We start from the raw sequence: 21,990 nt of genomic DNA on the forward strand, positions 1-21,990 counted from the left end.
AATGTCCATTTTTTATCTTTTTTGCGTGCGCTCCAGACTATAATTTCCCATTTGTATTGTGTTTGTTGGTATTCCATTGTTCGTTTTTTTTTTTATGATAAATTTAGTAAAAAATTGAAATTAATATATTGGAGTTATTGACTGTGACCTTTTGTTTTTTTTAAATGAGGTCGTGTTTTAACGCATGACTGTTAATTCTGATCTTATCAGCTTGTGTTTCAACACGTGACTGTTAATCCTGCTCTTATCCTGCTCTTATCAGATGACCTAGGTGACCTGGGTTCAACACGTGACTGCAAACGACCGTGACCTTGTTGACCTATGACGTCTGTGACTGTGACCTTTTTATTGACCTATGATGTCATTGACTGTGACTGTCCAGTAACCCATAACTACTTATTTCTATGATTTCCATACGAAAAAAAGGCCGACATCCAGGCCCTGTGTGTATAGACCAACCCGCGCCGTCTGTATTTCTTCCTTTAGAAGAATTGTTTCGAACTAAAAACTATATCAACCTGTTTCACTATGTCCTATCTCCTAATGAAAAGTGTCTTTTCTTTCTATCTCACTCTCATAAAGCTACACTAGTCTTTGAGGGTATCAAGGTCGGTGCTATCGACCCCCATGCTTCCACTATTTTAATTTCTAAGTCACCAAATAATGTCATGTATCAGATATACTATCAAAAGATGCAGGAAACTTACCTTCTTTAGACTTGAATCATGATTTAATCCAATTATGAACACACAATAAATATTCCATCAAAATGTACGTATTGACAACCACATTTCGAATTTTACATCGGCTTGCTCACTAGGTTAAATACGGGCTTTTAGGGTGCTTTCTTTAACGTCCGTGATTAGTCAAGAAATAGGTCGAGCAGGCGGATCTCAGTGTCATTTGTTAGATTCCCAGATCTCGACAAGATGGCATCTCATGGAGCTTTTCCGGAATTTAATTTATTCCAAGGGTTTCAAATGGTTTTTTATGTGGCAGTCAGGAGCACTGTGACGGGGCAGGAATTCGCCAGATGGCCGGGGTGAATCCACCACCAGAAGCACGCAGACCAGACAGACGGAGGGCCGGGAGATCCAGTCCCTACTCTCAGCCCCTAGCCATAGGGCCACCAGCCAGTCCTTCCTCACAACCATCCCTCGACGACAGATTAAATATCATGTATGGGATTTCGCCTCCAGTCTCTCCTAGACCGGGACCATTCATCACACCCCCAACATCACCACCACCACTGATGTCTCCACGCCCACAACCGCCACATCCATCACCGGCCAGGAACCCGTCACCCCCATCGCCCCTTATTAATAATGTTATTCCAGTATGGGGAGCCCCTGTAGGGACGGAAACCATTCAGAGATGCAGCGTTTGTTGGTGTGAGGATGTGCCTACCTATTACATATGTCAGCAATGTAGAAATAGACCAACTTGTGGAAGGTAAATACAATTTGTAGATTTTTTTTTATTTATTTCTTTTTTTTTTATTTGATTTATTTTATTTTTTTTTTTTTTGGAAAAGTATAAGGTCTTTTTTAAATTATAAATTAATTTTGACTTTCAATGTTTAAAAATTCAGTGATCTATAAAATGATCTATAAAATGTTATATGTAAATATTTTTTTTTCTAAATTATAGATGCACCAGGATGTTAGTTGATCATGGGATGTCCTGTCCGATTTGCCGGTTCAGAGGACAAAACATCCCGCCCACAAGAAGAAGAAGGGGAAGAAGAACTGAGTGAGTGGCAGTAACAGCAGGCCAAGACTGAGGCTAATACCATCAGGCCCAGTCTTAACTATTAAACCCACGGTCCTTTTAAGGACCACCCACATTTTTAGAAAAGATGCCTTTCATACAGGTGTATATATAGAAACGAATGTGTCAAGAAAAACACCAGGTCATACCCCCTCAAATATTTAAAAAACAAACAAACTTAGAATATTTTTGTTCATAATTTTTTTTTTCAAATTATTTTTATTACACTATTTTTTTTTTTTATATTTTTTTCTTAATCCCCCCTCTAAACTCACAACTCAAATAATAGTTTGGGGTTTTTTTTGCAATTAATTTTTCCCCTTTAATTCACTAAATAGTTTTCTCTTTAAAAAAAATGTTCTCCCTTAAATTAACTTGATAGTTTTCTCTTAATTTTTTTTTTCTAAACTTAATAACACTTAAAATAAATTCTCATTATTCATTTTTTTCTGTGGTAAACTCATATTATTTATTAAATTATAACTCATCACACACACACATTTTTTCTTTGGTTGTATATTTTTAAATCATAAGAACACACCTGTTTTTATAATAGTATTTTATTAAAACAACAATAACACATTACAGTGCAAGGCATTATGTATGATGAAAAATGTACACATGTTTGTCATAAGTGTGTGCAAATTGTTCAATATATTGTCTATAATGAGTCCAATTTCCCCCACCTAAATTACATCCAATCTTGTAAGGAAAACCAAATGTTTTATAAGGTAAATTTCCCAATTCTTGTAAGCAGGTCTGAAATTCTCTCTGTTTTGGGGGGTATCCTCATAAGTGGAGATTCTTTTAGGTCTGTGACTAGCTCTGCCATAATCCCATTGAGCTAGTAAACAAATGACCACGGGTGTTTGTGAGGTAAACACCCTAATAGTTCCTGGAATTCCTCTATCTTCTTCTACGGCTAAATTTCTAGTCCCTATAGGTTTGCGAGTCGCATACACATTCGCTTGGGGGAATTTCTCCGCAAGACTTTGACTCAATCCATGAGCTCTGACTGTTAAACAGTTACACTGGTGTACAATAACTTCTGTATCACTGTTGAATAAATCTCCTTCCATCTCCTGGAGACTCATGGTTCAAACTAAATGTTCATGTCAAGTCATTTCCCTTTTTATAGGCAATAAAAAATGCATTGGTTTAAAAAAAAATCATTTTTTTTAAATTGTCATTATCAACCAGTTTTCCTCAATTTATTTATTTTTTAAAATCCTATTTTTTTTGGCTGAAGCTGTCACCCCTAAACAAAATAGGCAAATCTAACAAAATGACATGTGTTTGTACAATGCTTAGTATTTATTTCATTTTTTCATTGTATTTATGTATACAAACAGCCCACATCCAAAAAAAATAAATTCTTTTGTGTATTGATAAATAAAATGTATGGTTAAAGGGTGATAATCTACTTTCTAAAATGACCAAAAAAAACCCCACATCTTTTTCATTTTTTAATTGTATTTATGTATACAAACAGCCCACATCCAAAAAAAAAAAATTCTTTTGTGTATTGATAAATAAAATATATGGTTAAAGGGGGATAATCTACTTTCTAAAATGACCAAAAAACAAAAACACATCTTTTTCATTTTTTAAAAATGAATTATTTTTTTTTTAAATCTAACAAACAACAACGACAACAAACAATTACAACACATTTTGATAGAAACATTGACAAGTTTGTCCATGACCCGTAGGTAATTTCTGATAAGTGTCTTTAAACCAACGGGCGACAAAATGATCTCTTTGTAAAGCCGTACTCCGGTCAAACGGAAATAACCATTCATCTGCTTTTTTTCTCTTCTTGTCTCTTTGATGTAAATAATACACGCAATATTGTCCACACACATCTGAATTCCAGTCTTGATATCGATACGGATTATAAATCCATTGGTAAGCATGACGCTGGATAAAGTCTTGAATTTCTCGATGTAAGGGAGGAAATTCATAAGAGTCAAAATATTCCACCACTGGACTGCTCACATATAGACACAACCAGTGTTCTCCAGGTCGAGCTTAAGGATCCGTATTGAGCACGATGGCTTTTTCTCCAGGTCTTAATTGATCCGGTAATAAATCTAAAGGGTACACTCCACCAAAAGAACTCTTTAATTCTCTGGATGAGACTTCTCTTAATTGTCCCGTATCCATTAGTAATCAATACTCACTTCTCTCTGTTTGTTAATTTCTAATAGGTTATCAAATTCTGCATAAACCACACAATTTAAGGTGGTAGCCGTGTTGTTGGTAAACTGAACTTCTACCCTCAGATTTCCAGTTTCTATGATGTGGAATTTATCCGACTGCGCCTCTTGGTCTTTGGTGAAATCCCAGCCCCACAGAGTGTATCCGTTTTTATACTCTTCTAGAGTGATGTCCGGAGCCCAATCTTCTCCTAATTTTCCCAGGGCTTGATACAGACTGAGATAAGATCTCAGATATAAATCCTCGTTGAAATGAGGTTCAAAACAACGAGTACTCATGGTCTCTCCGTTGATACTGACATCTAATTTCTTAATCCCAAAGTTTTGAAAATGAAAGGGATTTTTAGTATGATCTCCATTAAATGCCGCATTCTCCACAAAGCCTAAAATGAGACGTTTAGGCATCTGTCCTTGAAACAGATGATCCGTAATCTTAGATTGGGTCCCTGTGGCGATGGTAAAGGTTTTCACTTCTACTCTTCTCAATGGATATTTAGCTCTGTGGGTGCTCAAACTTTGATTAATGGCATTCATCATAACCGCCGTGGGTTTGACTTTTCTCACCCACAAGACCATACTCAATATTTTCACTTTTCCAGTACTTCCTGCCTTGATCATCATGTAGAAAGCGGGTCTAGCTCGATTAAATCGCAAACGGACGTCCACTCCATTGGGTAGAAATTGATCTTGTTAAACAAATCCAAATGTAAACCATCCAGCAAACTGATTTTCTTACTACCATTGATGGCTTTGTGACGTTTTCTAAATCCTTCGTTTTTAGAATTGTCCGGTAACTCTGTGAGGATAGGTTGGTTAATGGTCACTGTATCGGCACCACCATTTTGACCCGGAGTTACATTAAAGGTTTTATTTTGAGCTACACCAAGGTCATCTAACCCCACTTCGTCCATGTGTCCTGCCGTATCTTTTTCCCACAGACTACAAGCCCTCGTCTGTGTCTTTAAAGTTCTGGGTCGGTAAGACAATAATTTCTCCAGATAAGCTTTGTAAGGATAGGTATCCGTCCCCGGAGTCACTATTTTGACTGACATCGATTTCCGTAAACATGGAATGTAAGATATTATTCACTGGGCTCGAAGTGCTGTTAGCCCCAGTTAGATTACTTCCATCGTCTTTGGTAAATTTACATACCATTTGAACATAGGTTTGAGATAAATCTAGATAGTGATCTCCTTGTCCTTTAATTTCAAATTCGATAGGAGCTGTCTCCGAATCTAAAGTACTGGAAATGGGGTAATATTCTTCCCATTTAGAGTCTTCTAAAGCAATATTAGTCGGAGGAACTTCAAACAATTGTAAATTGTTCATTCCACACGCACAGGAATCGGGTTGCAACATGATGTTTCTACTAGGATTTAGTATTCACAAATGAACCTTCTGTTCAATGGACTGTCCTATTTATAGTCTCTCTCTCTCAGTCAAACACATCCAAAGGACGTTTTCTTTTAGGATTTCCTCCTTGTGTTTTCCTTTTTTTCCTAGGACCTCCTCGGGCCAACATAGGTGTATTTCTTCTTCTTTTCGTAGTACTTCCCAGATTCATTCTTTGCTTCACCATTCCCGAGGTATTTTTAAGAGCTTGTACTCCGTGAGTTTTGACTGCGTCTTTTAAAGATTTCTTATCTTCTAATACGTCTAACCCCGTTCCAGCAGCAGCAGTCAAGGCGTGTTTGGCTCCCGTTTACAGTAAATCAGTAAAATAAACCTTCCCCTCTTTGATAGTTTTGGGGTGGATAATAGGCTGGTGGTGGTGGTGGTTGCTGTTGAGCCAATAATCCTCCTACTAGATTGCTGACTAAGGGACCTGCTACTTTAAATAGGGATCCTAAAAAACCGTGTCCCCTTTGACGTAATAAACCTCTATGATAGACAAACTGTCCGTGTCCTCTTTGTCTCAGTAATCCTGGATGATATTGCATGGTTCATGTCTCTTGTTTAACTGACCTTTCTGTCATCAGGGACTTCCTTTTATACCCTTTTTTAGGACCGAATACAATACAGACAGCAGACCAGACAAGCTACCACACCCAATAAGATGGAACACAATAACGGTACATTCATCTCAGTAGACTTTTCTGAAATGAAGTTTCACCACTGATTTGCCACTTACAAAGGGCATGGGTTGTCCTAAAGGAGTCATGATGTGAATCTCAATGGTATCGAAATGTTTTTTACTTAGTTTCAAATATTCCGCTCGAATGGGTTCCCATTTGGCTTGTTTTGAATCCTCCAAATGAAATGTACAAGGCACCACTCTTAATAATTTCAAGGCATTGGAGCCTACCGTCTAGGGTTGAATCAAGTCACAATAGACATGCATGGATTTCAGATTTTCATATAAATCCCCAGTATTGTTTCCCAAGTAACTAATGTATATCCATTTGGTCATGTTTTCTGTATCGTTCTGAAGAATGACTTTCTGACTGTCCATGCCTAGCTTATAAGCTAGGGATGTGGGGAAACGAATGCATAAGGGAGTGAGCATTTTTTCATTGATTTCATACATCACTCGATCATAGGTTTCGTAATATACTAATTTCATAGATTTGTCTTCATCTCCCTCACTTAGGGTTTTCCATATTTTTCTCATTGATCTCTGTAGTCCTAGACTTATTTCCTCTGTTAAAGCCTTGGGGTGAACATAAGGCCCGGGTCTGAAGTGAATTCGTCGAATTTCCATCTTGCTATCTAGTTCAACGAGTGCAGGCCGTTTAGTATGGGCCCAATCGAGCAGTACAGGACATTGACGTAATGGCATTGGGTCTAAGGTTTTCATTTTAAATCTGCCATAAACATTGGGGTTTTTGATATGGTGAGCAAAAGCCTGAGGAACCAGGATGTCAAAATAAGCCTCCTTTTCTCTAATGTTTTTCAATGAATTGGGATACATCATTTCTATTAAAGCCACCCCCCATTCTCCGTCGGTTAAATCGACTGTTTGTGGCAATAAGGTTTTAAATTGGGCGGTCGTATTGGTAGAAAAAGAGGCCATGGACCCATCACTGGGTAAAGTCATGTAAAAACTACTGCTCTCGCCCATGTTCTGTCTACTACTGAGCAGAAAGGACCTATGACCCTTCTATTTATAACAACACTTGTATTTGCTTTTAAACAAAATTTATTGGTTCATTTTTTTTTACACATCTTCTTTTTCTTTGGCTTCTTCTTCTATTTCTTCTTCTTTTTCTTCTGATCTGTAATCAAAGACTCTGTTCAAAACCCAGATCCTTCCTTTTCAAAATTGTTTTTGATGTGGGAAAAGGGGATGCGACAATACACGTACTGCCGAACGCCGTGATAATCTGGAAAAGTCAGTTCTTTTTTCTCCATCTTGAAAAAATGTCTCACACATTCTTCTATGTCAGAGTACCAAAGACTTTCATTCAGAACCATGGTGATGGGTGTCACAGCATTCCCATGATGAGTACAGCTGACCCATTTGTATTGCTCGTAATGTTGGTGGAGTCTCACCCTCACTCTAGATATTTTGGGATGCGGGATTTTGACCCTTTTTTCCAGCCACACGTTTTCTAGGGAATATCCTGGATGATTTTCATAGAAATCCATGATCGTTCCTACTTTAGTTTTCATCCAGCCTCCTTGCATGTAAATAAACTGACTAATGGGACTCTCACAATACCAGCGATACTGCATCTTTGAAAAACACGTCTGACTTGAGTACTGAACTTTTTCAGAATGAATGATTTTTTGGGGGGTCTACCTCTTTATAGACTTTAGTCCCATCTATTTTTAGTATCTCAGGAAAAACCACAAACATATTTTTTTTTTGATTTTATGATTTATTTCCTTCATATCTACATAATGGACAACTTCTGTAGCAGGTCACTGCGAACTTCTCCATACATTTCTCACAGCAGGGATATTGACGGCATTGTCTGCATTTCCATTTCCCCACCGTATTTTCCTGGCAGCAAGTTAGGCATTCCTTTAAGGGCCTTTTCCTGGTCACTTTGACCCATATAGGCACCATATTCTCTGCCCCGTTCTTCCATGTGAAATATTTCACACACCAGCTACAGCCACAGGTCTCCATGGAAGGCGCATCATCCACAAACCAGTGTGGAAAAGGCATTTCACAATGCTCGCAAATTTGATGTCCTGTGATGCCATCCTGGATAGTCATACACCGTAAATGTACACTCATGGATGTTCTCCCTATCACAGTAATGACATATTTTCTTTTCTTCTTTAAGCCAATACAACATTTTCCAAACAAAATGCATGATTGGAAATGAGCATAGTCAGACTAAAACCTTTGTTTATACCTAGACTCTGTGACGTCATCACATGTCATCAAATGTGATACACTCGGCTTAATTTTTTAAAAAAAAGAACGAACAAGACTTGTTTCTGTGTTTACAGTTTTTTTTATTGTTCAAAACGACACAAAGGACAACTTATGTAAGAAAGCCTTATAATGGACTTGTAGCACTTTTCACAGCAGGGATATTTCATGCACTACTGACATTTCCATTTTCCTTGGGTGTTGTCTTCCCAACAGGAGGGGCACCTCTCGATCTTGGTATTTCTTCTCATGAGCTTGGCCCAAGGTGGTATCATATAATCAATACCATATTTCCACAGGAAATATTTCAGGCACCAATCACAGTGACAACGCTCCAAACTAGGGGGGTAGTCTATTGTCCAGTGAGGTATGCGTTCTCCACATTCAGACATCAATAACTTCATCGTCACTGTCATACACAGGTATTCTGCTGACCTCTGTCAACTGGTTACGACAATGAGGACATCTACTACGTTCTTGTTCAATAAAATAATACATTCTCCACACGTAAGTCATGATTGCTAAAATGATCACAGTGACCTCAAAGCAAAGATTTATATATAATTATATATATGATGATGGCTATTTTTAGCATCTCGGAAAAAAACAACACAAGATTTTTTCTCTCTCTCTAAGGTTTTATTCATATAAACAACAACAACAACAACATCTTCATCATATTAACAAATATTCAAATCCGTCAGTCAGTCAGTCAGTCAGTCAGTCAGTCCGTCAGTCAGTCCTCTTTTTATACCCCACGCAACTAGTTGCGGGAGGTATAATGTTTTTGACTGGTCCGTCAGTCAGTCAGTCAGTCCTCTTTTTTTGTCAGCGCAACTCCTCATAAACCGCTGCACAGAATTTCGTCAAACTTTGCAGGTATTTAGGACACCATGTGTAGATGTGCATATTACCAGGACATTCCGATTCCATTATTTTTTCCGGGAATTTCCGCACTTTTAACTTAGGCATTTGGCCATACCTTGAATATAGAGATGAACAGTTTGTCAGCGCAACTCCTCATAAACCGCTGCACAGAATTTCGTCAACCTTTGCAGGTATTTAGGACACCATGTGTAGATGTGCATATTACCAGGACATACCGATTCCATTATTTTTTCCGGGAATTTCCGCACTTTTAACTTAGCATTTGGCCATACCTTGAATATAGAGATGAACAGTTTGTCAGCGCAACTCCTCATAAACCGCTGCACAGAATTTCGTCAAACTTTGCAGGTATTTAGGACACCATGTGTAGATGTGCATATTACCAGGACATTCCGATTCCATTATTTTTTCCGGGAATTTCCGCACTTTTAACTTAGGCATTTGGCCATACCTTGAATATAGAGATGAACAGTTTGTCAGCGCAACTCCTCATAAACCGCTGCACAGAATTTCGTCAACCTTTGCAGGTATTTAGGACACAATGTGTAGATGTGCATATTACCAGGAAATTCCGATTCCATTATTTTTTCCGGGAATTTCCGCACTTTAAACTTAGGCATTTGGCCATACCTTGAATATAGAGATGAACAGTTTGTCAGCGCAACTCCTCATAAACCGCTGCACAGAATTTCGTCAAACTTTGCAGGTATTTAGGACACCATGTGTAGATGTGCATATTACCAGGACATTCCGATTCCATTATTTTTTCCGGGAATTTCCGCACTTTTAACTTAGGCATTTGGCCATACCTTGAATATAGAGATGAACAGTTTGTCAGCTCATAAACCGCTGCACAGAATTTCGTCAACCTTTGCAGGTATTTAGGACACCATGTGTAGATGTGCATATTACCAGGAAATTCCGATTCCATTATTTTTTCCGGGAATTTCCGCACTTTAAACTTAGGCATTTGGCCATACCTTGAATATAGAGATGAACAGTTTGTCAGCGCAACTCCTCATAAACCGCTGCACAGAATTTCGTCAAACTTTGCAGGTATTTAGGACACCATGTGTAGATGTGCATATTACCAGGACATTCCGATTCCATTATTTTTTCCGGGAATTTCCGCACTTTAAACTTAGGCATTTGGCCATACCTTGAATATAGAGATGAACAGTTTGTCAGCGCAACTCCTCATAAACCGCTGCACAGAATTTCGTCAACTTTTGCAGGTATTTAGGACACCATGTGTAGATGTGCATATTACCAGGACATTCCGATTCCATTATTTTTTCCGGGAATTTCCGCACTTTTAACTTAGGCATTTGGCCATACCTTGAATATAGAGATGAACAGTTTGTCAGCGCAACTCCTCATAAACCGCTGCACAGAATTTCGTCAAACAATGCACGTATTTAGGACACAATTTAAAGATTTGCATATTACCAGGAAATTCCAATTCCTTTATTTTTTCTCTCGGAATTTCCGCTATTTTCAACTTAGATTTTTTTGCCATATCCGGAATATAGAAATGAACAGTTTGTTAGCACCACTCCTCTTAAACTGTTGTACATAGTTCCGTTAACCTATGCTGATATTTAGGACATATTCCATTATATTATCCCAAAGAGTTTTGCCTATTATTAAACAAAATTTCTCACACCCCCCCCCCCCTACTTCAAATTAATGTGTGGATTTGTATATTGTCAAGAAATTTTGATTCCATAATTTATCTAGAAACTTCATTCCACATTTAAATGTCCTCATATGCAAGACATTTTGATGTGAAGATTTTTTGCAATTATTGCCCTTTGTGATCTAAACTATGTATTTAAAGTGCACTGTGCCTTTCATTAAATGTGTTTTACCGTCAAGTTATGGGGGAGCGTGGGGTATGTGAGCTAGCTCACTTTTTCTTTCATTTTTGTCAGCGCAACTCCTCATAAACCGCTTCACAGAATTTCCTCAAACTTTGCAGGTATTTAGGACACAATGTGTAGATATGCATATTACCAGGAAATTCCGATTCCATTATTTTTTCCGGGAATTTCCGCACTTTTAACTTAGGCATTTGGCCATACCTTGAATATAGAGATGAACAGTTTGTCAGCGCAACTCCTCATAAACTGCTGCACAGAATTTCGTCAAACTTTGCAGGTATTTAGGACACAATGTGTAGATATGCATATTACCAGGAAATTCTGATTCCATTATTTTTCCCGGGAATTTCCGCACTTTTAACTTAGGCATTTGGCCATACCTTGAATATAGAGATGAACAGTTTGTCAGCGCAACTCCTCATAAACCGCTGCACAGAATTTCGTCAAACTTTGCAGGCATTTAGAAAACAATGTGTTTATATGCATATTACCAGGAAATTCCGATTCCTTTATTTTTCTGGGAATTTCCTTACTTTCCAACTTAGACTTTTTGGCCATATTTTAAATATAGAGATGAACAGTTTGTCAGCACCACTCCTCTTAAACTGTTTTACATAGTTTTGTCAACCTATGCTGATATTTAGAACAAATTCCATTATTTTATCCCAAAGAGTTTTGATAATTATTCAAGAAAATTTCTCCCCCCACTTCAAATTAATGTGTGGATTTGTATGTTGTCAAGAAATTTTGATTCCATTATTTATCTAGAAACTTCATTCCACAATTAAATGTCCTCATATGCAAGACATTTTGATGAGAAGATTTTTTGCAATTATTGCCCTTTTTGATCTATACTATGTATTTAAAGTGCACTGTGCCTTTCATTATGTGTTTCACGGTCAAGTTATGGGGGAGCGTGGGGTATGTGAGCTAGCTCACTTTTTCTTTCATTCTTTTGGTATAGGAAACAATCTGCTCATGTACAAATATTCGGTTTCACTGACATAGTCTTACAATATACTCTCGTTTTCTTTATTTATTTTTTGATTCCCGAATCAACTTGGTGAATTTGTCTTCTTGGTCGTAGGTGTATGATGCATCATGGTAGGACTAGGCATGATGTAACCTACTGAAGAACTGACACAGACCATCCAATATTCTCGATTAGGATCGTGTAAAGCTAACATGACCACACTCGTGATGATGAGGGAAATACAAATGTATAATTGTGCAAAATACTCAATTTCTTCTCGAGGAATATTTTCTCCACAAAATTTCCAATGAGGTGTTACTGGATGAGATCCGTTTGAGGAATCCATGAATCGAAACTAAGGGGATATCCTTTCCACCGGATTTTAACTTCTTGAATGATTTTCTTCCCTATGCGTCGCTTTTTATACCCCAAGATTTCCTCCACTTCGTGAACATCGTCTTTTTTAATGATCTGTTGTAATTCTTTCTCGTAAAAAGTGCCTTCTAATTCCTCACCGTTGTAATCTTGTACCCGATACACGTAAGGGTAACGACCGGGGACTCTTTGAGAAATGGTAAAGAGTTCTGTAGTCCAGTTGGGTAAATATCCTTTTTCAAAAGTGCGTTTGGCTTTACTGATGCGCACCTGATCTCCCGTTTTAAATTTGGGTTTTCTAAGGGATTTTTGAGATTGCCCATATAAAGTTTTCCAGACTTTTAACACATTGGAAGGCTTCACCTGAGTTGGAGCTCTTTGGATACTGCGATGGAAAGTATGATTGTAAGCATACACTAAGTCCGGTAAGACCTCTAATTACCGCCTGGTTTTATGACGGGTGAAATAGCGCCACATGCGTGCTTTGAGAGTTCTCTGAAATCGTTCCACGATACTGGTTTTGGTGTCCGTATTGCGAGTGGTAAAGAAATGAATGGATTTAAAAGCCTGTAAGAATTCTTGATTGGTATATTCTTTGCCTTGATCCGATTGAATGCGGACGGGGCGTCGACCGTCTTGTTGAAAAATCTCTTGTAATCCTCGAATCATTTCTTTTCCCGTTTTCTGTTTTAAAGGCACCACCCAAGCATATTTAGATAAGACGTCAATGGCACACAATAAAAACGTATAGTCGTCATTGTGTTTCTTTAAACTGGACACATCGGCTAAATCTAATTGCCATTGTTCGTCTATATCTGTCACTCTGGTCTGCTGTCTCCGAAATTTTCTGTGAATGGGTTTATGTAAGGTATAGGTATCCTGCTCCTTTAACCATTCTCGTATCTTTTTCAAGGAAATCTTATGTCCCAGACTTCTGACCTGACGATACAAAGCTTGTATCCCCCCGTACCCTCTCTTGGGATTGTAATAAATCTCTTTTAAAATGTCTTCTACTTTCTTCTTCTTCATTTTTTAGGCAATGAAAGCCAATCTTCGTTGATTTGTTGTAATTTCTTCTTTTCTTCTTGGTTTTTTAACTGCTTTTTAATTGCTCTAAAGGGACTGAGTCTGGGTGTGAATGTTTTAAGCACTCTTGATCTCTTTTCTGCAGGTCGACTAATAGGGGTTAAAAAGGAAGAAGAAGCATCCTGAAATCCGCTCTCTTCTTCATCTTCATCACTTAAGATCCCTTTAGGAGTACTGATTTTCCCTGGTTTCTGCATTGAAAAATGTGTGTCACTGAACAATAGTTATCATGTTTGAATAACAACTGAATCTTTTGTTCTGTCGAACTGATGCTGAGGAAAGCACATTATTGTATGACGTTAGAAGTTTGTTCTTAATTTGTGTCACTGAAAACAATGGTCGTCAAATACAACATATATTTTGTGCACCCTATAGATCTTGTGAAAACATTATTTACAAGAAAGGTCTATTTTGTTTTTGATCTTTGTGGTTATTATGAGTAAAAAAAAAAAAAAAAAGTGTGCACATTTCATGACCTCTTTTGAAGATTATAGAATTATTATTGCATTCATTTATGTGCTGCGTAAAAATTCGTTCATTTTTTTTCTTCTGAAACATTTTCCATTCACACATAAAAAATAAAAGTTTCATGACGTCCAAAAGTGTCAATTAAAAAAACTGAAACTGTCCGGAAATAGAGAGACTAAACTTGGATTCGTGCTTTACAATACCTAATTTCAAATCGAGGCAGAGCTCGTTTTTAAAAGGCGCGGTTGACTGTTGAGTACGCGGCAGCAATGAGGATTATTCTAATCCTAACGTATTCTATGATCTTGGCCTATACACCCCAGACTGTATGCATACCATGTACGCCATGTAAGGAATTCACTAACATGCATTTCGCCAACTGCCTCGCGGCGGCCCCCTCAATGTGCGTGTTTGTCAGGGGGCAGGCCAAAACCTTTCTAGTTGCAAATTGTGAAGTCAAGGTTTTCCACCCACATGTCGATAAGCCAATATTAAAAACACCATTCATAGCCAACTGTGGTAAGTTTTTATTTTCATAGCAATTCTTAAGAATTATAATTATTTTGTTTTTTGTTCATAACCTCATCCCCCCTGATGACTGATTTAACTTAGTTTTCGAAGCATTAATTTATGGTATGTCACAAAAAACACACTTTAACCTTTTCGGATTATTGAAGGAATTTGGTAAACTCCTGTGCCTAACTAAAAAAACATTTTCAAATATTTCCAAAATAGAAATATGTAACAAGCTATTCATTATGTTGTAGACAAGACTACGGTTACCATACCAACCAAGACCACAGATGCAGCGGAAACTTCAACATCAACTACCAAGAAGTTTCTCATTACTGGTGATTACTTTAAATGAAATGCAATTAAAAAAAAACATTTTAAACCTTTTCTGATTATTTAGAAAATTTTGTAAGCACCTGTGCTTAGACTTAAAATAAGATATTTTCTAATTTTTTCCGAAACAGAAATGTGTAACAAGCTATTCATTATGTTGTAGACAAGACTACGGTTACCGTACCAACCAAGACCACAGATGCAACGGAAACTTCAACATCAACTACCCAGAAGTTTCCCATTAATGGTGATTACTTTTAAATAAAATGCTATGTTCATATAAATATTTACGAGGGTTGTCCGTAAAGTTCGTGGACAGTCTAAAAATTAAATAAATGTTGCGTCATTGATATTTATTATAAGCATATTTCTAATTCTTTACTAAATGTGAACTGAGAAATGTAAAATCGGATTCAATTTCAAATGTTTAGTTACAATTATGTCTTCATAATCAGACTTGGTATTGAGACCCGGAGCACCGCAAAATTTCGATAAAAAAAAATTACTAATCACGTTATAAATTTCATTTCCATTTTATAAAATTCTGCAGAAATCTGGATGACTTTTACATTATGAAGTTGACAGAAGTTATCACTTCAAACCTGCAAAATTTGAAAATTCAAAGTTGTAAAATGGCTGAACAATCAAAGTTAAAACATTTTAAGACGGATCGGAAATTGTTAAAAAAGGGACGTTTTCGGAAAAGGTGGAGCAGTAAGCAGTGATAAAATTCTGCGTAGACATCGGATAAAACAACTACAAAGACCAATGCATTTTATAAACAATCGGGAAAACATAGTAAAAGAAGCCATACATTATTATACAAGTGGCATATAATATTTCGGACGGAAAGAACAGTTTACAGGATGATATGCGTGAAGAAAAACCATCATTTCGAGATTGCAGCGCTGTAAAAAATGATTTTCGTAACATGACTTTACTGTATTTCTGTAAATAAAATAGTTTTTACGAGGACAGAGATCGAACGCTTGCAGGATATGAGACAGGGAAAAGTTACATGAACTCGTATTATGCTTTTGACGTCGTGTGACGTCACGAATTTTCATTTTAGTGCTCCGGGTATGAGTGTGTGTCTTTTTTAATCTGATAAAAATATAACTATTTGTGCTCTGTTTTTGTTGAAAACTTGCATGTTAATAAAATGAAACATGAATTTAATGAAAATAATAGTTTCATATATTTTATTAATGTTTGCCAGTTATTATCAATGTTGTCCACGAACTTTCCGGACAACCCTCGTACATTATGTATAATTTACATTTATTTGGTTTGAAATAGTATATATCATACATTTAAGAAAACATAAATTTACAAGTGTTAGTCATTTGTATAAGAAGATTAAATCTTACATCTTATTTAAACATGAATTACTCAATTTATTAAGTTGTATATTTCTGATATAAAATTTCAGATGCAGTTTTGTCTACGAAAGTTCCCGGGGGATTGAGTAAATTATTATCAACCAAAGATGGTAATTTTAAAATTATTTTACACAGGGTTCAAATAAATGAGTGCTCATTGGTCAGGGGGAATAAATTTCTGAAAATTAAGAGTAATGTTTTTTTTTTTTAATTGAATATGTTGTGTAGATGAAAATCTAAATAAATAAAAAAATAATCTTGGAAAGAATGATTTAATTACTATTTTGTATGTACTTAATGCCAAAATCAAAAGATGTACCTGGTATCTAATTACAATATTAATAATTGCTTAATTGAATCTTGATAATGGTGCAATCATGTAAGGTTAGGAAGAGATCTTAATTTGATATTTTTTCAAATTTCAGATATCATTATGCATAGTATCTCACCAACTTTAATAATAATCTTTGCCATCATCATCATTGCTTACAAGAAATGTGTAAATAGACGTTCTAGACATGAAGTCAAAAGCCAGTCCACAAGCCCCATAATCCCTTCTGTAACAGATTCACCCTCTTCAACTATTGAAGTCGAAGATGCAGGAGTGCAGGTGACCCCCACCCATCAAAATGAAGTGGAAGATGTGAGAGTGGAGGTCACACCATCACGTCCTATTTGTCCAAAAGGGAGGACACAGCCAAAGAGAATTGCCAAAGAAAAAAATGCAAAAAAGAAATTTGCCATTTAAATAATTAGCATTTTATTATTGCTTTTTAGCATTGTTGATTAGACTGAAGTAATTTGATTATGGATTTAAAAAAAAATTTCAGGGTAGAAATTTAGTACCTACTATTGTACTTGAAAGTCATACTTTATCTAAAGAGACAATCATTAATATTAATGACACATGGCAAAACGATTCTCCTCTTATATTTTTTTTTTTTTTGGTTCTGAGGTATTACATGTTTCTCTTTAGAAAACAATGAATGTCTGATTTTATTGATATGTAAAGATTTAGTTGTAAATTTCATAAAGTAATGTTTAAAGAAATTAGGAATGTCAGTCAATGCTATTTTAAAGCATAATTTCGTGTGTAAGTCGTTTTAAATTTATACGAGGGTCATTCAAAAAATACGTAGACAATGCTTCTCATCGTCATATGATTATTACAAGATTATAGATCAACACATTTTCGTAAACATAAACATTTATTTTGTCGAAGTGTGAAGTTTCATTCCATTTGATTAAACAGAACTCACGTTAGCCAAAATTAAAAGCAACATGTTTTGTTACCACGGAGCACGGTTAACCAATATTGTAACGTCAAAAACAACGCTGAGAAAGTTTGTCAAAAGTATACACATTTTTGTTATTTCAAACACAGTTTGTTGCGTCTTCTCCATTTAAAACACATATTCACGATACTTAACACCTGATTTGCTTACAATAATTGTAAAATATAGCTTGAATTAGAATGTTATTGTTTTCAAATTCTTTGATTTACCATGCAACTTTATTATTTCTACAACATTGAAGCACACATCACGTTCAATGACGTTCCTAACTCTTTTGACAATATTTTAAACTTTAACCTGTTTCTTTGCAGACAATCCATCGTCCGATTCAAACTCGCTACCACTCAAAAATTGTATTTTCAATTTAATACAAATACACAGATTATTTTTTATACAGATCCTGATTAATAAGGATTTTTTAAGCTTGTTGAAAAAGTTTCCCGAATGTAAAGTCTAATTTTATTGCTACTTGCTGCTCCGTGACGTCCTCCAACGTCATGGTTTTTTGCCTTTTTTAATCAAGTCCATATGTATTTAGAAGCTTATATCTTTTAAATGGAACGAGATATTACATAACCTGATTTCATTTTAATTAATACAGCAATACTTTATTTAAACATGTAAATTTTATTTTGTTTCAGATTCATTTATTAGAGGTATAGCTGTAAATACTATAAAGTGAAAATTAGAAAATCACTCAATTTTGACGGTGCTCCGTGACCCCATTTTTGCTGTTCTAAATCCTTGGTAATTTTAATAAATATGAGGATACATTCCATTTTTTTACTCAAATTATTTGAATCTGTTGTTAAAATATTTGTACCAAATTTGGATATAATATGACGTTGAATAAAAAAGTTAGGACAAAAGTCTACGAACTTTTTGAATGACCCTCGTATTTAAAGACAACCCAAAACTTTGATATGTCACTTTCCTAAAAAAAAAAACAAATTACAAAAAAAATTTGATGGGAAGAATTTCCCAACTCGCTCGCCCAGTCTCATCTTTTATTTGTACCTTAAACATAAAAAAATTGTAAACATAACAGTTCATGTATTTTCATTGTTCATACAATCAATGGTTGATAGGTTGTTTTTCTTTTGTTACAATTAGAACAATATTATACACGAAGGATTTTCAGATTTTAGACAGGGTGCTGATTTTTTGTATAACAATATTATACATGAAGAATTTTCAGGTATTTGACAGGGTGCTGAATTTTTTTATTTTTTCTTTTTGTGTGTGAATGTATACATTCCATGAATTTATACTTTCATTCCATTTTAAATGCTTACATCCTGTCTGTTGGTATGTTATTATTTTTTTCATGAGGGTACCCTTGTTTCTATTTTGTGCATGTTGTAGAGATACTGCCAAGGTTTTTCACATTCCTTGATTTTTTTTTCAAGTCAATTTTTATATGTTCATAATGTACAATTTCCATTTTTTGCTTGTTTTTTTTTAAATATTAAAAGTGCCAATGTTTAATTGATTTTTTAAAAATGATAACTACCAAGTTGTGTCAATGTTTTTTTATACATTTTTGTAGAGATACAACAAAAATTTGAAAAATATATACATTTGCTAAAGGCATTTTATTTTAGCAAAAGTACCAATTTCTGTTTAGTTTTTGTAGAGATGACTACCGAGTTGTGCCAATGTTATAAATATATATATATATATATATATATATATATATATATATATATATATATATATATTTATATATATATATATATTTGTAGAGCTACTACAAAGTTAAATAAAAAAATGGGGAAAAAAATGAATGTGTTATTTTGTTTGTTCATTGCATGCCTCTTTCTGAAAATCACTCATTAAAAAATTATGGGTCTTAGTTTTATATCACTGAATTTTCAATTCATAATTAATGAAAAATGATTGTTTGATATTTTACAGGTGAAGTTAGGAGTTGATAATGGAAAAAGTTAAGACTAGGGTTCGATTTAGTGAGGATGTTATATATATTATCTCATAAATGAATAATTAAAAATGTATATGTTATTGTATGATAAGATGATTTAATCATTCAAAAAGTTGAAATGCATATTGTGATAGAAGAGAATGTTTATTTACATATATTTATTATCTTTTCAGTTGACATATAGACGGATAACCAAGGCGTTAGCCAGTGTTATATTCACAGAACTATGTAAGTGATTGATTTTCAACAATTTGCACCACAGCGCTAGCTGTACGGTACAAATACACATAATGCTTAGAGTGCTTAAACTGTGGTAGCGTTAGCTATGATATTAAGGCGATAGCCATATTAGTTGTGGTAGCGTTAGCTACAAAGTTGATTATACACAAGGTCATAGTGCTAGCTATGAGATCACAGAATTGTGTAAGTGATTGATGTTCATCAATTTGGGTCACAGCATTAGCTGTACAAATAATGTTTCAATGGCTGAACTAGTTAGCATTAGCTATGAGATTGAGGCGTTAGCCATACCTGGTAGCGTTAGCTACAGTAGTTAATCATTCATACAAATTCATAGTGTTAACTATGAAAGTTGGCGTTAGTCAAAATTAAGATTTTTACAGTCACACTTAGAAATTGTAGATAATGATTCATGTTTAATTATATTATTAATTTCAGCTGAAGGAGAGAAGGATAGTAATTTTGTAATCATACCCAGGTGATATCTGTTTTTTTGTACCGGGAGATGTAAGTTGATTTCCAACAAAAAGAGGTATTTTTCATATAAATCACAGGGTTAACTGTGAAGAAAAAGTATTTCTATATTGGCATTGAGTAAAGTTTGTATTAAGCGATGACCATGGCTGGTGGCTTTATCAACTAAAGTTTGTTGGCTACAAAACTGTGATATAAGTAAAATCATTCACATAAATACATAGCACTAGCTATTATTATATCTGGCGTTAGTCAGTTTGTGTAATAGGACTCCTTGAAAAAAGTTTTTGGTGAGATATATACTCATAGCGTTAGCTGTGATATCAGTATCTGCCATCTTTTATGAAGGACATAACTGCGTTAGCAGATTTGACTGTCTGGAATATGTGTTTGTTTTCTTGTACAAATTTTTCACTTACATTACAGCCAAACATGTCCCAACCAAAGAAAAGACGACGACTGAATGAGGAAGAAGAGAAAGACAAAATAAAAAACCTAATGAAGGAAGTTCTGGCAGAGGCCCTTCCAGCCATCACAGAGACTGTTGCGGCAACTGTGAAAGAAACTCTGAGGGTAACTGCAAATAAAGATACCTCATCTCAGTCTAACCAGTCTAATACAGACAGCAATTTGGAGGGAATTTCCATGTCATCCACATCATCTGCAACATCGACTGGCACATCAGCTGCGACATCATCTGTAGCGTCATCTGCGACATCACCTGCACCATCACAAGAAACACTGCAATCATCGACTACTGAAGGTAATAAAAATAAGGGTACAGGGCCACTTCACATTGGTCGTCCTTTGGGTCAAGGGATCGATAGGAAAATTAAGGCTGAGGAGTTCAACCAGTTAGGATGTCTGGTGTTCAAACAACCATATGCCGAGTTGGAGGCGGTGCAGGCAAGTGACAATAGCGTCACATTTCTTCAAAAGGAACACAAATACTTCTTCAAATCCTTACAACAGTGGACAGGAGCATTCCACGTTTTTGTGGCAATTTACTGTGAGAAGTTCCCCGAACAGGCACCAAACCTCATGAAGTACATGGCTACAGTCCAGAAGCTAAGTTCTGTTGTCGGGGAGAGATCGGCATTCCACTATGACGAGCAATTCAGAAAATGGAGGGCAGAGATTCTAGACCAGATGCCGTGGGAGAAGATAAACTCTGAGCTACATTTCTGAAGCTTTGCAGATTGGTCTAAAATCAAAATTGTTTCAAACAGAGGGAAAAACCATTCGACCAAAACAAAACCAGCAGCAGCCATTTCGTGTCAAAAACAACAAAAAGCCATATTTTAGCTTCAACAACAATGCTGGACAGTGTGCAAGATCAAACTGCGAGTATGCTCACATATGCAGTAAATGTTTTGGAGATCACAACAAAAAAGACTGCCGGCTTCCAGACAACAACAAGAAACCTAATCACTCAAACACAAAGCCAGCAAATACCCAAACTCCATTCAAGAAGTAATGTTGTGACTCCTATTTGTGTAAAGACATTGGCAGTTTGGCTCCAAAATTTTAATCAGGAAAAAAGACAATACCTCATAGATGGTTTTACTAATGGTTTCAGAATTCCTTATCATGGAGACAGAAAATTTAGGTTTAGTGAAAATCTGAAATCTGCGAAGGAAAATATAGACATTCTGCAGCAAAAAATTGACGTAGATATTTACATTAGATAAATTGCCATTCAAAAATTTACAAGTTTCTCCCCTAGGATTAGTTCCTAAACAAACACCAGGTGAATATAGAATAATACATCACCTTTCTTACCCGGACGGCTCTTCAATAAATGATGGCATTGGTAAAGAAG

At 35.7% G+C, this 21,990-nt stretch overlaps 3 protein-coding genes, 1 long non-coding RNA gene and 1 pseudogene across 4 annotated transcripts; 3 read left to right on the plus strand and 2 right to left on the minus strand.

The window, feature by feature from the left end:
* The first annotated feature begins 1,033 nt into the window (after positions 1-1,033).
* LOC134274772 (uncharacterized) lies at positions 1,034-1,756 on the plus strand. Its single transcript, XM_062757006.1, has 2 exons — positions 1,034-1,452; positions 1,651-1,756. Exons 1-2 carry the CDS (start codon positions 1,034-1,036, stop codon positions 1,754-1,756), a joined length of 525 nt encoding a protein of 174 aa, XP_062612990.1.
* A 2,179-nt stretch (positions 1,757-3,935) lies between these two features.
* On the minus strand, positions 3,936-4,607 carry LOC134274774 (uncharacterized protein F54H12.2-like). The gene has a single exon (XM_062757007.1). It carries the CDS (start codon positions 4,605-4,607, stop codon positions 3,936-3,938), a length of 672 nt encoding a protein of 223 aa, XP_062612991.1.
* Positions 4,608-12,375: 7,768 nt separating this feature from the next.
* Positions 12,376-13,464, minus strand: LOC134274775 (uncharacterized). The gene is made up of 2 exons (XM_062757008.1): positions 12,878-13,464; positions 12,376-12,733 (listed from the first exon to the last, which is right to left on the minus strand). The coding sequence occupies exons 1-2, from the start codon at positions 13,462-13,464 to the stop codon at positions 12,376-12,378; spliced, it is 945 nt and encodes a 314-aa protein (XP_062612992.1).
* A 756-nt stretch (positions 13,465-14,220) lies between these two features.
* On the plus strand, positions 14,221-17,110 carry LOC134274773 (uncharacterized). The gene is made up of 4 exons (XR_009993717.1): positions 14,221-14,840; positions 14,999-15,082; positions 16,268-16,327; positions 16,643-17,110. It is a non-coding gene; the product is annotated as an uncharacterized LOC134274773 (long non-coding RNA).
* Positions 17,111-20,600: 3,490 nt separating this feature from the next.
* LOC134274776 (uncharacterized) lies at positions 20,601-21,785 on the plus strand (annotated as a pseudogene).
* The last annotated feature ends 205 nt before the right edge of the window (positions 21,786-21,990 follow it).

This window comes from Saccostrea cucullata, unplaced genomic scaffold (genome assembly GCF_032062105.1).
Source record: "Saccostrea cucullata isolate Sc308-1 unplaced genomic scaffold, CSIRO_AGI_Scuc_v1 ctg7630, whole genome shotgun sequence".
NCBI classification, from domain to species: Eukaryota; Metazoa; Mollusca; class Bivalvia; order Ostreida; family Ostreidae; genus Saccostrea; species Saccostrea cuccullata.